The following is an 18,309-nucleotide window of genomic DNA, read 5'->3' as shown; positions in this document are numbered from 1 at the left end:
CTCCTCTCCAGAGTGCAGGGGTCAGTGACAAAGGTGAGCTACAGTGACGCAACCTTTCAGCTGCTCAGAATTTAGTGCCAGGCTCAAGGACACTTTGCAACGGCGGACACTTTGGATCAAATATAGAAAAGATGCCAAAGGGCCTACACTGTTAAAAATAGCCCAAATCTATTCATGTGACGTTTTACCTCATGTTCTGTTGTTTATATTTGTTTATAGCCTAACGTTAGCATTTTTCTTCTGCCGGTTGCATTCACTCTTCAAAAATCATAAAAGTGGTGTTCCTTTGTGAAGATGATCTTTCTGAACAAAATGTGTGAGTATCATAAACATTTCTTTGCCACAGGGCTTCTGCAGTAATCTGAACTCCCATTGGCTTTTTGTCGAAAGGAACCAGAGCGATGCTTAGTTCAGGGTAAGATACGTTGCCCCTGCAGCACATTTGTTGTTGGTAATGTAGCGACCCCAAAGGATTTATGATTTTATGGTTTGTGTACATTTTCTTATCTTACGCTGTCAATTTGGCCTCTCTTTTAAAACAGTTACTATATCTCAAAAGACTTAAAACTTTTAAGCCATTTTATAACGTTTCGTATCAAATCCCCGACTTGCTTATTTATTACAGAACACACTCTCTTATCCTTATAATTTATTTGCATCTGATTGAGCCACTGTCCCCCTATGGAGAGACTGGAGATTGGCAGCACATGAGATTTGATGTCCCCTTAGCTGCACTCAAAATTCGATCCGATTCAACTTTGACTTTGATTTTCGTTGACCTTTCGGTGTGTGCGACAGATGAAATGACAGCTGTCTGTGATGTAACCTGAAATCAATCCGTAACGGATGAAAAGGACACTCATGCTCAAGTATACCGCACAAAATGCTAGAAATAATGTACTCATCGGCTTTAGTTTATGAAAGTTAGTTGGAATCATGAAAGAACAATGTAAAGACTGTGACTGGCCCCGAGCTCCTGCAGGCAGCTCCTTCGAGACTTTGTTCGCTGATTGAGAGGGAAGAGGTTTTTAACACGAGATAAGAACGCGAGGTCAGCTTGATTTATTTGGCCCTCCAAGAGATGTGTCCACTTTTTAGGCTATTTACTGTCTGGCACAAGAGCCTTCTGGCGTGAGGATCCATTGTTAATGCCAGCACCTCCTGCCAAGGCGACTTTTATGGCCGGTTCTGTTCCATCAATGATGCAGGAAATACGTGTTGTGAAAAAAGATTACTGGCAGTGGTTTTGTAGCAAGAAAGTGTGTCTTTGAACCTTTCTGCCGGGCTATTGTAGTCTCACCCCGCAGCATTTCTCTATCAGATCTATTCATTCCCCATGCAGCTACAAGAATATTGGTTAATTTATTATCCAGCAGGCATGATTAAATCTCTGCGCTCCTTGTTCGTTGCCTCTAATATTGATGATATATAAATGTAAACTCTGTTGCACTCATTATAAGTTGCTGTGTGAACTGAATGGATGCGTATCGTCTCTCCCCTTTTTGCAACAGTCCTCATCCCTCTCTCTCTCTCTCTCTCTCTCTCTCTCTCCCTTCTACGGTCTCTCTCTCTTTTAACGCCCCCACCCTCACTCTGTAATTTAGTGTGCTATTGGGTGAATGTCAGTGAAGATGAATTGGCTCTAGTCCTCGTATTAACACCGGGTCTGGCCAGGCACGTTTAGTGCTACAACCACTAGTTCCTGCGTGGAGCAAGTGACTTCAAGGCACCATCCATCTTAACACACACAAACACACCGACACACACACACACACACACACAGAGAGAGATTGTGTATGTCCATGGTGCCATCACAGGAGTCGGTGTCTTTGTTCCCATATATCAGTGTTTTCTATCAACCATGAATTAGCCTCATATTGACCAGACAGTTTTATGGCCCTTTGGTCAATGTGGTCAATGAGGGTTGCTGCATTAGAGATCAATCATGTTCTAATTCATGCTTTGAAACACCTTTTTTTTTCAGACAGGCTTTTATTCGAACAGCCATTTGTATTCCCAATAATTTAGCCTTGTTGTTCATTTGTGGTATTCTGGTTTTCCTCCTTGGATTTAAAGCACTTTCAAAGGGTTTTGTTAAAACACAGTGTTGCATTAAATGTATTTCATTGCCACTTAAACAGTGGTTGGATTTACAGTAGAGTAGCATGCAATGTACTTTACGAGTGAATTCAATGGATTGATTTAAACATCCAATGAAAGAGACTCTTGTTCTTCTTGGAAAGGTGACGCTTTCTAGGAAAACGTGCATCATTGGCGTCGACCTCTTGTTGCACTCGTCATGTATCGCTTTATTTTTAACAATCCATTTTTTTCCTGCTGTTTCTATGTAATCAAACTGCCTTTCGTGTTTCACCTTATTTATTAAAGCCTTACTTTTGAGCTGTATATTTTATTTATTGTATTGCTGTAATCACACTGTTTGCATAACAACCGATATATTATCCTGTAATGATTAATACTTCAGAAGTATATTATTAATACTAACTGTTCAGTTGTATTGTTGAATTATTTCCTCAAAGCAACTGAACAATTCAGAATGACTGATTAAGACCCTTTTATTAATGGAATTAGTATGTATTGAAACACCATATTACCTGAGTGCTGCTTCATATCTGTCAATCAGCGAACAGTTAAAGCAAAGTGATATCTTCTAGCCATTAGGTGGCCCCGTGTAGGCTGAGCTTAGCTTGATACATAAATGTCATTAAATTGGTCATCAAAATCATTATTTGATACCAAGAAACATTGGTTGGCAGATGCCTTACATCCTAGTTTTTTGGGAAAATGTGGCTGAAAGTGAACATGGTGTTTCACCCTCATTAAAACAAGAAAAACAGCACGACCAAAAGCAGGCCCATCTGGGGTCTGTAATAGTTTAGGAAACTCAATGTGTGCAGCCAGCCTTGTCTGTTGTATATCCCTGTAACACGCTATCTGTCACTGCAGGATAAATTAAGTGGTACAGCCAACAGATTATGAAGTATTTTAGGTGCACACACTCACTCACTCACTCACACACATACACACACACGCACACACTCTTACACAAAGTTTATCCCCTCTGAGAGTCTCATTAATTTGGCCAAGTTGATTTGTTCTGAAAGGCTCTGAATTCATCACAGCTAGACAGATGGTAGAGAGGGATTTCCTAGAGGAGAGGAAGAGGGAGAGACAGAGTGGCGTGGGGGGAGACGGGAGTGGGGGAGGGAAGACCAGAGGGAAGAGAAGGTGTGACAAAAGAGAGGACAAGATAGCAGGGAGGTTCGGGGAGTCAAATGTAAAAGAGAGGGAGAGAGACACGCAACAAGAGAGCAAAAGAGGAATCCAGTGAAAAAGAGAGAGAGGGATAGTTGGGAGATAAGTAGGGGAGAGGTGAGCGAGCACCATCTGTCTTATTAGAGAGACAAAAACAGAAGACTAGAGAGAGGGAAGTCATGGGAAGGGGTAGGTGAATATATACATATGTATATACAAACCTATACATTTTTCAAAATATCATCTTTATGAGTTGATAAAATCAGTGTTGTGTTTACAGCTTGTTTCGCTGCCCTCAAATCCCCTCAGCAAAAAAATCCCACACAGCAAAAAAATCAATGAATGCAGGTTAAATAAGACTGAACACTTTGCATATTGTTTGTGTAACCTGAACACGTATTTTAGCTTTTAGTGGGTGTCACGCTACATGTCGGAACTATTTATTGCAGAACAACAGCTGTGCAGAGGGACTGCTGCACACATCAGCACAACAAGTTCACATTTGGGGGCCATCGTGTCGGTTCCAAAAATCGAAACATTTTATGACAACTCACATCGTAGCTGGAGATGCTGAACAGAGGTATCGGGAACCCCAGAATGTCGAACTATCCCTTTAAAATTCAGGTACTTAAGTTCTGCAATTATGAAAGTGGACAAGTGAGGTTAAGGAAAGAGGGGTGATCCCACACACACACACACACACACACACACACACAGTACCATGTTGTTCCCCTTTCACATTATAAAAAATTGAGTAGGTAATTGAATTTCACACCAAATTAGTCCCTCAAAAGGACACTGCGTTAATTTCCTTTTGGTGTGTGACGAAATAGCCCTGTTCTGAGCACAGGCTACCATGTAAACATTCAGAACAGGGGAAAGAGCAAGGCAGTTTGCAGTCACTCTTTCTCTCAGACACACAGGAACATGTCTCTCCACTATGAATGATTTAGTGAGCGTGCCTCCAACGGGCCCGCTCAAGAAGGCTGTGTAACTAGGTTATCTTAAGGTAGGCTCTGCTGACTTAGAAGGTCCACACACACACACACACACACACACACACACACACACACACACACACACACAATGTCAACAGCATTTATTTCCATTTTAAAGAAACAGGCAACCCATTTAACACCCTGTCACTTCTGTTCTGTCACCTTTGAGACAGTTAAACAGGGGTGACAGGATCCTATGTCTACCTTTTAGCTGTGTCGGTGGCTTTCATAATGACAAAAAAACAACATTAACACAGCTGTATTACTTAAGTTCTCTTAATTTGTTTTATGGTTTAGTGTTTGGTACTTGGTGCACAGAGAACGTGTTACTTGCTTGTCAAATTATTAAGCACAAATCTGCGGACGCATTCAGTGTGTGTTTGTGTGAGTCCTTTGTGTCGGCTAGAATTCAAAGTTAGTCCAAGCCGACGTGCCACCTTTTCCATTCTTTCAATATAAACATATCATGTGGCTCTGCCAGTGCGTGCTCCTCTGTCTGCATCCTTGACGTTCAAAAAGTTGCGCATGAGAAAGTGAGAGACACCTCTAGAGAGAGTGAGAGAGAGAGAGAGAGAGAGAGAGAGAGAGACAGAGAGAGACAGACAGACAGGAGGAGGACGAGGGTGGGAGGTTGAGTCATCAGCCTTTCGTCCAATCCCAGGCCTCTGCCTGTTGCTTTGGTAACGCGATGTCAGTGCAGCCTCTGGCGACTCCTCTGAGGTTAGTGAGCTTCAGCACAGAGGTGTGTGTGTGTGTGTGTGTGTGTGTGTTCTTGTCCCTCTCTCTTGAAATTGTCACAAAAACCAACAAGACTTTAGTTTAAGGTCAAAGGTTATACTAGTTAAATGAGTTTGTGCATCCATTGTGTGTGTGTGTGTGTGTGTGTGTGTGTGTGTGTGTGTGTGTGTGTGTGTGTGTGTGTGTGTACTTTCCTGAAAGTATTTCTCTGTGTGTCACCACACATTTATGTCTGTAAATATGAATTGTTCTCTGCTTGTACGCACTTGTGTTTTTATGAATGCGCTGCTGCATCGGTTGACTTTGCGTGTGTGGAAGTCTGTCGGCGTGTGCGTTTGTGCGTCAAGGATTTCTTTTCAAACTGCTCATTATAATCAACCGCTGAACTAGTCGAAAATGATTTGCCATAACTCCTTTTGCTGGCTGGAGCAGTGTTTGTTGCCCAGCAACATCAGTTTATTGAACACTCCCCATCACAAAGTCTTGGGATCGCCCCGGGCGGTTTTGAACGTAGCACTGCTGTTTTTTTTTGCGAAGCGCAGACAGTAATTTGGGGGTTTGAGTTGAAGGGTTACTCGGTTCTGTGTTTAAGTAGCGAGTTTCATTTTTGTCAGAGTCTTGAAAAAGTATGTTGGACGGGAGATATTAGTCGGATAAAGGAAGACCTTATCAAGAGTGACTTGTATCCTTTGCCAACATAACAAGAAAAGGCGTACAGAGGCCAGTTCTTATGAAGAACAAAAACTTGTGTTACTGTTCATACTGTTAAATCGATCTATTGAGAGACACAGTATCGAGCTAATTGAATCAGTCAGTTCACATTTTTGCTCAGTAACTACAGGGCAGCAAATAGTGACAGCGACCAGCCAGAATACAAGAAAATCGGAGTATAATTGCGGAAAGAACAAGTCCTGTTCACACTATGTATGTATGCAGCCCAGCATTACTGCCAGTTTACTTCACTGAGATGTATTGTCCCTTCTGGACCCATGCACAGTTAATTAAAGAACTGAAAGAGTGAAAAGTGTATTTACCGATCACACTAGGAACACCTGGGAGTGAGACAAATACTTTTAATTCTACTGATTAGCCAAACATTTCAAGATATGCAGGAGGAACAGTGCACGTTTGAGTTCCTGCAATATTCAGTCATCAACAGCACATCAGCATACAATAATATACGTTTTATATCGTTTTAAACATCACAGAAATCCCCTTTTGTCTTTTGCTCTTATTCACATGTTTGCATCTCCGCTGTTGTCAACAGCAATATTTTGTGCAAATCAGAAACTGTTTATTGCCAAGTACGTTACACATACAAGGCATTTGGCTGGGTGATTTGGTGCGTAACAGTAAAAACACAGTGCAATAGTATGACCTGTTCAAGTTTCAAGTCTATATTAAAAGAGCAAAGATGTAAGAAATTGTCCTGGGGATGTAAGTGTCTGAGTCAGTGGGGGTCCCGGGCTTTATCGATGAAACAGCAGATGAAAAGAAACTGTATTTGTGGTGTGAGGACTTGCCTCCTGCCACATATACTAAATATACTAAACCTAAACCCTCCATGTCAATTAGTAACACAGGACGGCAAAGGACACGAGTAGGTACAAGTGAAGCAAGACGCAGATTACAATGTGAGGCGTGTTTATGACAGACGTCGAGACATTTGGAGACATTGATGGTGAGGTTAAGATTACAATGAGGGAGAGAATTAGTTTTCACAGGGTCAAACGTTCACACGACAAAGAGGATAGACAGAAAGAGAGTGGGAAGCACAATAACAAGAAAGGGGAAAAGGGAGAACAAATGCTCTGAACTGCCTCTCACTCTATTCCATCTTCCCGATGAATGTTTGGTATTTGTCGGTACAAACTATAATTATGTGCTTGTGTGTTTTGTGAGGGAGACAAGAGAACACAAGTGACATTTCTAAGCGAGAGAGCTATAATCTCTGTGCACGTTTTTGTTGGCATTGTGTCTTCGTCAGCGTTGATGTGTGCATCTGTGTGAGTACAAGAAAGAAGAAAAGAGAGAGGCAATGAAGACAGAGAGATGATAAGTCTCTGACATGTGTTCAGATAAACAGTAATCTTGTTGTCCGCAGTCGCTTCAAATGGAAAACACACACTATTGAGAGCTCAAACTAGGCACACAATACCTGAAATATATATTTTGTGAATTAGTTACTTTTGCTAATATCAAACACACACAAGTGGAGAGTTTTAAGGGCTTTCACAACAAATTTTGCCCAGACATATATCATTCAAAGCATGTAAAGAGCCACAGAAGATTCAATGGTGCAGAATGCAATGCAAAGAGCTTGTGTTTCAAGGACGAGGTTTGAAAGACTTCACTTCAGTATCCGCACTGTACAATATGTCTCTTTACCAGCAGCAACGACGGCCAAATCTACAAAAACAATAAAAAGCCAGAATTATATTCTAAAAGGAGGTGTGAATTTTAAATTAAGAGCTACACATTCTTAAAACACACACACACACCCCTAACTCTTTGTTTTCCTCTCCACACCTCCCACCTCTTGTTGTCTCTAACACACACACCCACACACACACACACGCACGCACACACAAGTAGACACACGTGTATGTGAAAGAATGAGAAACACACACACACTTGCTCTCATGCACGCTCACGCACAACCGTTTGAGCTTGCTCGTTCTATTATTGATAGCCACGTTTGGTTGAAATGAAAATGGTTTCCACCTCATAACATTATTAAAAATCAATTAATCCTCTTTCATCAGCTCTGCCTTTTGTCTTATCCTTTTGTCTGTCCTGCGTGTCCTATTTCATCCCTCCATCATTCTGTCTCTCCACCTACACCTGACTCCATTACATCAATAATCTGTTACGTTGATTACAATGTCTGTGCTTTGTTGATGACCTTTCTCTCTGTGTGCCTGTGTGTGTGTTTGTGTGTGTGTGTTTGTGTGTCTGTCACTCCTGTGGTCTTGGACGCCTCTCTCTCTTACTTCCTTGCTCTGTTTTTCCCTTTAGTGGTTGTTATATTTGCTTCATGCATCCATTACGAAAGAATACTGCTGCTGTTGAAGAAAATCATCATATGACTTTGGATTGAACTGAACACCACTGGTTTCATAAGAAAACAGTTTAAATAACTTGTTATGTTGAACACATCTCAACAACATTCTCAGGAAGTGATTAAGGAGCGCCAGACAAATTGTAATCTATCACTCCAATTTGGGTCCAAATATTTCCCGTACACGAATCGTGTGTTCTGCCAAAAGGTTATCTTGACCCAAACGAGGACATGAGAGCATGACATAGTGAAAACACCAGATGTGTTCTGTTTGTGGTTCAACAGACTAGTTTGATTGGTGGAAAGTGACATAAGGGGGGGTGCACTTTGACTATAAAAGTAAGCTGTGAGAAGTAATACATTGGATTCGTTGAACTTGTTGAATGTTGGCTTGTGCTTATTAACACACTTCCCGCTGGGTTGCAAACTTCAGTTGTGTGTGTGTGTGTGTGTGTGTGTGTGTGTGTGTGTGTGTGTGTGTGTGTGTGTGTGCGTGCGTGCGTGCGTGCGTGCGTGCGTGCGTGCGTGCGTGCGTGTGTGTGTGCGTGTGTGCGCGCGCGCGCGCGTGTGTGCGTGTGCGCGCGTGTGTGTGCGTGCGCGAGTGTGAAAGAGAAACAGAAAAGTAAAATGTGTAAAATGACCTCGTCACCAGTGGCCTTATTTTCAGTGGCCCCTCTGTGCCCAGAGACTTAGCCATTGTGCCAGTTTAATTTATTGACTCCACTTCTGTGTGTGTGTTTGTGTGTGTGTGTGTGTGTGTGTGTGTGTGTGTGTGTGTGTGTGTGTGTGTGTGTGTGTGTGTGTTATAATATATTTAGCCTCGACTCCAGGGTCTTGCTAAGGGAGCCATCAACACCGGCTCTGCTCTCTCATCATTTAACACAAGCTGACCTCCTGTGCCACCTCGGCACCACACACACACACACACACACAGCCAAACTAAACAATGTCAAAAATGCACATGCAGGCACCAGTTCATATAACTGCTAAGTCACCCCACACTGTTTTTAACCAAATAAAAATAGGGGAAGTGGGTAGGTAGGTAGACAGACGGACAGATAGATAGATAGATAGATACATATTGCCTTCCCTCTCTCCTTCTTTTTCCACCATCCTTATCACTTTCTCTCTGTTCACAGCGTGTCAGACACTTCACACTCTCCCAGCCTCATTTAGCAAAAGGCCAGTAAGCTGGTCACCTTTCCCTGTCTCTTTCTGTTTCTCTGTTCAATTACAGTAAGCTTTAGTAGCAGGACTATGCAGCCCCGGTTCCTACACATGATGTTTAATAGCTGCAAGACGTATTTTACATCTGCAAATGAATAGTATATTTGTAATAATTGACCTGCATTTTGGTGACATAAATCCCACCACTCACATTTAAAAAGAAACGATCAAACGCTACATTGACAATGATTTATTTTATGAGGCAACAATGCAGTAGGGCGTTGTGTCTGTGGGCTTTACTCTTGTTCCCGCTATTCTTTGTCACACATTGTTTTCCTACCATCGTTCACACTTCCCATCCTTACGTCTCTCATCCCGCTATCTCGTTAGTGTAATAAACAATTAACTCCGGCTCTTGGTGGCTTACATTTTTTTATTTATTTCTTCATTAATTCATTTCCTGTTGAAAGCGCACTCCACTTTGATTGGCAGCTCACAGTAATTGCATCTCAGACTGTGAGTCTCTCTCTCACACACACACACACACACACACACATACACACACACACACACACACCTACACACAAACACACATTCAAGCTCGCAAGCATGCAAGGTCATGCATCTTTGTGTACACTTTTGTATGCAAACTTAACACACACTGGGAAATGCTTGCTGACGCATTATGGGAAAAAACATCTCTTACAGCACACACACACACACACATACACAAAGGGATCAGTGTGATGATTTTAATTAGATTTGGCCTATCAGCCTCCAACTCAGAGAGGGAGAGAAGCCAGATTACTCCTGCCCTCCATAATAGCCTTCCAACACTTTATCTGAGATTATGGTGGAGGAACAAAACTTCAAGGTCAATAGCGCTATTAAGGAGAAGAGATGTGTGTGAGAGTGTGTTAGAATACCACCTGGAAAGTCAGCTGTGATTTTGGTACAAATGAAAGAGCATTGATCTGGCATCCTGTGATATTTCTTCCGGTCACATATGAAAATGTGTTGCTGGAATTTCTACATATTCACAGAAAAATCATCGTTATTGAAAACCAGCACAGTTATCTGGTTTGTCCATAGCCGTTATAGTAAGTAGACTTTAACGCTTTGTGCATTTCTGAACAGCCGTCCTGGAGTCAGATGAGCTGTATTAACAGATAAACAACTCCCCAATCAGCTAAACAAAGTTGTCTCTGTACTTGACTGATTACAGGCTGATTACAGCCGGATTCAGCATCACAACTGATTTTCAAGAGATTGGATGGAATCCATGTCGCACACACACACACACACTCACACACACAGACACTCACAAACTGAAACACACACCCTCAGGCAGAAAATGTCAGAGCCTTTTCCTTATAATATCCAGACTGATCCCCATGAGTACATACAGCTCAGGGTTTATTCTTATCCTCAGCAATCGATAATTCATACCCTAATAGCATTTTACAAGCATAATTGAATGAGCTGTATTGAACTTTTCAGCCTATGGGCTGAGATGAAATACCAGTGAATATAATATACTATGATATACGACTATGAACAATATATTCCTTACTTTTTTGCTGGCTTTTTTTAAAGTTATGCTATACAGTTTTATATGTTTCTTTTTGTACCATGTAAAGTGCGCTATACAAATAAAATGTATTATTGTTATATTTCTTATGTGCTTTTTCTACGGCAGCCATTGGTTTTCTTTCATTTAAACAAGTCAATGTAATTTAATAAACAAAAACTATTGCAGTCTTGATGTTCACTGTGATGGATTAGGATGATACATTTTTTTAGACTCGACTATTTCAGGCAAAAATGTGAAATACATTTAAATAAAATAAATATAGTACTCTCCAAAAAAATGGGGATTGGGGTAATTACAATGGGATAAGTAAGACACAAAGAAACCTGCTGGTGCGGTCCTTTAATACGGCTACGGTCTGACGACAAAACACTAAATGTATTCAAATGTATCCATCTTCAAATAACAAAACGAGTGCTTGGCTCTCTCTCTCTCTCTACTCTCTTTTTTTCCTCCCACTTAGTCTGTCCCTTACTCTTTCTCTTCCGCCCTGCAACCACACCTGAAAATGACCAGCCCATAATAGACTAATAGCCCTCTTAATAAAGCCTGTTTGCCGCTAACTCCGTTACAGTAATTATTCTGCTTTCAGGATGATTACAGTACGTGATGTGCATGTGTCTGGTCGGGTATTAGGACGTGCTATAAACAGGATGTTTACCTATGTGTGGGAGGTGGGAGGGTAGGTGTGGGTGTGTGTGTGTGTGTGCATTCTATTTGTGTTTGTATGTGTTTTTGTGTATTGTGAGCCCCGCGGAGGCTTTCCCTGTGTAGCTGTAAAAGGCTCGCTGGGAGAAAAAAAAAAACGTTGAGTCTTTGATGCTAATATGAAGTGTCATATCTTCCCTCGCAGTGGGTGCGTATTTGTTGTGTGTGCTTGTGTGTGCATGTGTGTGTGTGTGTGTGTGTATATACAGTATATGTGCCCTGAGAACTTATGCAATTACAGTTTCTTTTTGCATTACCACACTGACCAAATTGCTGATGGACGTACAGCCCTAAGCTGACACAAGCAATCACTCCTCCGCCGTGTGTGTGTTTGTGTGCGTGTGCGATACATGTGCAAACGCACACTAACGCTTGGCTTAATGTTTTGGGACTGAGAGTGCTGTGTTACGCGTACACACACACACACACACACACACTGTCTATGAATAGTCAGTTCACACAGCGGCACTGGGGCTCACAAGGCCAGTTACTGTAAAAGGATTTTCATAAGTTGAGTTCTGAAGGCAGAGCTGATCTGTACAGCAGGTCCTCTTCCACTCCTCCAGCCTGAGAGCCGAGAGATAGAGAGAGAGAGATAGTCTCTCACCCTGAGACATTAACCGGCTCATTAAGTGTTCTTTCTTCAAAACCGCTGGAATTAAAGTTCCCTCCTCCATTTACAGCCTACTATTATAAGTAAGGGCTGTGTTACTTCTAAGGGAATCACTACTTTAACTGAAAACGTTATCGCAGCAGCAGTGTGACCACCAATGCTGTTGCCAATACTATTTATGTATTCATACTAGTCCTAGTACTGCAATATCACAGCTGTTGTCACACATTTTACCACACAGTACTCACTGCTGTACAGGCTTTACATCAGAGAGAAGGGATTGTAGCATTAGGAATATTACTTTTTTCACATTTTTCAACAGTATCACATGGTCTTCATCAAAAAAGTATCCAAATATCCTTGGAAATGGAAGTTTTACCCCCAGAAAATTAAAAAAAAACATCCACTGATTAGCTTTTTGACAAACTCCTTCTGCTGGAGAAGACTGTTTGACTTTGTTGACAGCCGCAAAAAGCTGGCTAGTGAGAGGGATTTGGCCAGAAAAGGAAGAGGAAAAACAAAAATGTACACTAATAAACAATCTTTTACTTGATATAAATCTATCTGCTGTACATCTTGAAAACATACAAGCCTGCAATTCAAAGAACGGAGCCCAATATTGAGATGATAACACTCGACGGATCATGCTGTGTAGCCACAGCTGGTGTACATTGTTTTCTTCATGCCTCTATGTCGTTACCATGACACTATCAGCATGGGCTAATATTGTTTGCAGTGGAAATGTGCCTTTCCTAGAGAGGGGCACGGTCCAAATCTGCCTCTTCCCCATTCCACTTTCCTTTCTCTTCCCCCTGCTCATTCTCTCTTCCGACTTATCCATTTGACTTCATTTGATGTACAGGCTTATATTCTATTGTACTTAATTCACCTGTCTCTCTCCCTCTCTCTCTCCCTCTCTCTCTCTCTCTCTCTCTCCCTCTCTCTCTCTCTCTCTCTGCAGCCATCGGTGTCCAGATGACTCTGGATCTGATCGAGTCTAAATTCTGGGCTGTTGCATCACAGGTAAGTATATACAGACTCAATGTGATGCAAGTGTTCTCCTCTAATACGGTATTTTTTAATCTACCGTAGTGCAGAGACAGCTCATCATCCCGTGGACATTTCACTTAATTAGTCCTTCATATTAGATAAAACCCTCTATAGACAAAAAGCTGACTTCTAGCTTAGTTGTCAGCTATTTAATGGATGAATCAATAAACCCTGTGCATAGAGTACTATTGCTTTAGTTTTTTCCATGTGAGATCCATTGTTTTTATTTTTTAATGCCTGCCATAAAACAAGTTAATTGAAGCACTACACTGGCACTAATGAGAAATGTCTGTTTGTATTTATGGTTATAGCTGTTATATTGAACAGGGCTTGTGGATTAGAAACAAAATAATCATGCTGTTTTTTTTGTTTTTAATGACTCCTGCTGTATGTAGGTTTAACCCGTGGCCTCCGTCCTGTATTCAGGACCACCAGGCCGTTCTGACCCCATTTATTACTATATGACAAGGAGTCAATGATGATTAAAGGTTCTTTTTCTGCTCCATTAATTGGTCATTTAAGCTTTGTTTGATTCAAAGCTTAATGCATTGTTTTCCATATCACTGCAACCACCATTAAAGGAGAGCTTACCCCGCCGGAAATATTATTTTGAAAGCTTAAAAGTCATTTTTTGGAGTCGCTTTCAGCTGATTAACTTTGCTGCTCAGATAATTCCACCAGTACTACTTTCAGTGGAGGAGCTTGGTATCCTTTGAGTTCTTCCACACCTTCAAGACAACATTTTATACGGGACAACTTGCCTAATTTGGCGTAACGTCTGTGCCGTAGCGGGTGTTTGATAGCTTGGCCGTTCCCCTCCTCTGCTCCCATGGCTGTAAATGACAGCAGTCAAAAGAGCATTAGGGCTGCTGGCTAGCCGTGATGGATCGCTAGGCTCAGCAACTCTCAAAGTGTGTGCTTGTTTCTGTGTGTGTCTGTGAAGGTGTGAAGAAGAGAGTATATGTGTCTGTTAATGTTAATGCGTGTCATGTTGACAGGGACCATATGCATGACCATCTGTGCACAAGTGTGTTGTTGTGTCCATAATCATCAACTAGGAGCTCATTAGCAGCATGTGCAGTAGCCTTGTTATCCACTCGGGTTATCCTTGATGCTCAAAGTAACTCCCATTCTGGTCTTACTCACTGCACCTTTTGACTTTCTCTTCTACTGCCTGAATTCTCAGTTTTCTCTCCTCTCATGTCCCCTCCTTCCTCTCAGTTCTTCCCTTTCCGTCTCCTATACTCCCTCCTTCTTCCCTCGTCTCCTCTCCTCAACCCTCCCTCTCCTCCAATAGGTTACGTAATCATCTTCCTGTCATGTATTCACTGTCAAGCATCTTTATTTAATAGTCGTTTGTGTGTGCATGCACTCACAGTCTGTGCTTGTCCTGACTGTGTTTCTTCATGTGTGTCCATCCATGCACGGGTGTGCAGTGTGTGTGTATTTGTGCGTCTATTTTAAGTGTTATATTCATCTGGGGTAAAGAAATATCTTAGATTACATTTATTCCATATGCATTGCATAGCAGTAAAGGTGTTGCAAGCATTTAATTGTATTTTATTTATCGTGTTTATGTATTGGGTATGATTAATGTATCTATTAATAAATATTGATTTACTCAAATTTTCACACTACTCCATCATTAGGTGTTAATAAGAGAAATATTTCAGTCACAATGAACTAATACTTAAAATGATCATTGCAAGGAACTCTGCAGATCTCAGGGAAGAGTTACATAAGTGAGGGAAACCCCGTCTGATCCTATAGCTTCAGTATAAGCTTGAGTTCCTTAAAATAGGTATTAGATGATGAATTATGAATTGGCGGGGGGGAGGAATAAAGCATGAGCTCCCATCTAATAGGAATGAGTCAGAATATTGTTCTGACATCTCTGCACAGCACACTCTGTCTTGTATACTGTCTCAGTGTGTGTGCATGTGTGTGCATGTGTGTCTAAATCCACGGTGTTTAAGAGTTGCGTATGTTTTGAAAGGGCGACAAACAGCACAAGAGAAAGAAACAAGTAGAAATACGACAGAACAAGAAGGGAATTGCGTTTCTCCACTGACACCTTGTCTAAAATCTGCAAAGCCTACATTTTCCTAAATTGCATGCACATTAAAATATACAGTGTGAATTTCCACAGTGTAAGGATCGAGTGGAGATGCAGTGAGAGACTGTGAGGTGACGGTAATGAGAATCAAAAGATGATAGATTCTTTTTCGCCGTGCACATCTTGGCAAGCTCTTTATCTCGTGGACAAGACTCAGCTGGTCTTCCCTTCTCTATAATACCATTTTTATTACTTTCCTTCTGTGTGTGTGATAGCACTGCACACCACAACCTTTGAATTATGAAATAAAAGTATATCAGTAAGTACTGTAATTAATGCAACCACAGAAACAAATTGACTTTTGGTTGTCGTTCATATTTGATTGTTTTATAACAGAAATCGTCCGAAATGGAGCAGCTTTCTGAAAAGTATATTTATACAATTTGTAAAATGAGGCTTTATGGCACAGCAAAGCTCAGTGTGGAATAGTGGATCGTGGTTATAATACTGTAGTGAGTTGCTTACTTTGAGTTCAAGTGTGTACGTGAGTTGACAGCAGGATCATCAGTCGCAGCGAGAAACTGTTCGATTGAGGTTCAGGGAGCGAGAGTGATAATTGATGCTCTCACCATTACCGTGACTCCTCCTGGAGCTTCCAGATGTGACACATTTACCAACACAGGAAGAGCCTCTTACACACGCTGCCCCGATTTAGAAATCTGTCTCTGGTGTTAGAGGTAAAGAGGCTGGATGAGACAGAGAAGTGTTGCTACTCGAGGAGAAACATTTACACAAAGATATGGTCCGAGGCAGTGAGCTGCGATGAACAAATTGTCAGTTTTGATTTGAGATCATTTGCGGCGTTGATTGCGGATGGTGAGGACAGTTAATCAGTCCATCTGGCGATGCAGAATAGAATTAAGTTTTTGTGATAACCTGATAAGAGTGAATTCTATTTGTCAGCTGGAAATATCATAATGAGGGTGAACCTTTTCCACTTTGGACACTTCATTAGACCAAAATAGCAAACGTGCACACAAAATAAAATGATTTATTGGGCAGATTTCCAATAAATTTGCTGAGCAAATTAACCCTTTTGATTTCAAGAGCCCTATGACTTTTTTCCCAGTGCCAGTAATCATGACTAAATTCTATTTTTGGCTCCATTTCTGGCCGAAACTACAAGGATAAACAATCTTTAGAAAGTAGTTTTCTATACATTGTATCTGTCATCCAGCCATGCTATGTACCGTCAGCATGTGTGGAAGGATCATCGTTTCTGTCAGTCCACTCAATGAATTGTAGTTTATTTCAGGAGGCAGTGTTGGGAAGCGGAGAGAAAGACTGACACTTTGCTGTAATAGGATTGAAAAGGATGATAGATTGTCTCATTCGCACTTCGACACGCTCTATATAGCCTGACCATGATCCTAAAGACATATTGTCCACAGTCGCCAATCCACACAAACACTGGACACAAGACGTGGCCTTAAAGTCAAAAGGAGAACTATTGACAGTTTGACTCGTGACCCTTCCGCTGATGAGAGAAAGTGTCGGGAGGTGAAATTTACAGACAGTGCTGATAGAGAACTTCCACTTTCCACCTTCAAAAGCTGATACACAAACCCTATTTTTATTATTATGGAAGAAGCACTGAACACCTAATTACAAGTTTTTGATTTTCATACTTTGATTCGAATGTTCATTGATTTGTTAAATTACTGCTTGAAAATCTGTTAAAACCTTAATTAAATCTACAAAAATTGGCATTCGTGTTAAGAACATATTTGTAGTCTTTTGTCTTTTCCCAACAAAGTGCTCTGAGATGATGTATGGCTTTGTCAACAGCGTTCTAACAGCAACAGAGTGAGACCGTCTAGTCAGTGCATTGGCTTACACATCATTAACTGAAGTAATGCTTCTCTCTTCTTAATGTTCTCTCTCTCTTTGTTCCTCTTTTCGTGTCTTCTCAGCCAAATGACACAGATGTAAGTATGCATAAGTCCCCCCCTCTCCTCATTTTTCAAAAAATCACTCGACCTATTTTCTTTTCTTTTTACTTTTTTGCACTGAACCAGATTTAACACCTTCAGCGCCTGCTGAGCTTTGTGAAGTCAGCCTCGCACTCCGGTTAAAACAAATGTCACACACATATACACACACACAGTCACAGACAGCTCGCAAACGAGACACTCAGAAGCCGATCACAGGTAGACATCGCACATAAATTAACACTTTCTCACCAGCACTGACACGTTGTTTCACACACATGCACTCGTCGACACTGACACATGTTCGAGCATAACACCTCCGCTGAGAAGACGGACAGAAAATGTGTTCAAATCATTTACTCACATCCACAAACATGTCCTCCTTTATATAAATACTCATTCGATAACAACACATGTTACACTTCCAGCCACTTTCACCTGTATTTTTGAATCCTTCCTTTATTTATTAATGGCAAAACACTTATTTTCCTTTCTCTCTGTCTACCTGTCTGTCCTCCAGTGCTCCAATACGGACGGGATTTGTCCTCTTCGGTGTGACAGCTTTGTGAGTATATATTGCTGTCTGTCTGTAGTGAATGGGAATTCTCAAGTGAGTTAAAATATTAGTATCTTGCTCTATTGTATGGAGCCACAAAAGTAAGAAAGTGACTCGTATAGCTTTAATTTTGAGTCACATCATAACTTGAATTATTTGAATTATTTTCCACTTTGTTATCTTTGTTGTGGGTGTTTGTCACAGATATTTCCCTACATGAGTAATAAGTGCTTTCTCTGTCTCTGTCTCTCATCTCAGGATATTGCATGCTACGTGATTGATAATAATGGCTTTGTCCTAATTTCCAAACAGCGCAAAGATGTGAGTTCACACACACACACACACACACAGAAAATGTGCTTTTTAGACTTTCTAGTGCTTTACTTGATTATTTGAGTGCTCTTACTCCTTTCAATTTTCATTAACTAACAAGAAAAGAAACACACTCAGAAAATCCCAAACATTCTGTTCCTGTTACTGAGAAATTCAATCACTTAAATTGTC

General features: G+C 41.1%; 1 protein-coding gene across 1 annotated transcript in view; it reads left to right on the top strand.

The window, feature by feature from the left end:
- The window catches only part of cacna2d4a (calcium channel, voltage-dependent, alpha 2/delta subunit 4a), a gene marked incomplete at its 5' end in the record, with an annotated part of 73,009 nt that overhangs the window by 49,944 nt on the left and 4,756 nt on the right, over positions 1-18,309 (top strand). Inside the window, 4 exons of the mRNA XM_079183402.1 lie at positions 13,114-13,175; positions 17,232-17,246; positions 17,770-17,814; positions 18,064-18,126. Coding sequence (XP_079039528.1) covers positions 13,114-13,175; positions 17,232-17,246; positions 17,770-17,814; positions 18,064-18,126 — 185 coding nt within the window. The remainder of the gene's footprint in view (positions 1-13,113; positions 13,176-17,231; positions 17,247-17,769; positions 17,815-18,063; positions 18,127-18,309) is intronic.

Source organism: Pholis gunnellus, assembly GCF_910591455.1.
Source record: "Pholis gunnellus genome assembly, chromosome: 22".
NCBI classification, from domain to species: Eukaryota; Metazoa; Chordata; class Actinopteri; order Perciformes; family Pholidae; genus Pholis; species Pholis gunnellus.
This window is presented reverse-complemented; position numbering and strand designations above follow the sequence as displayed.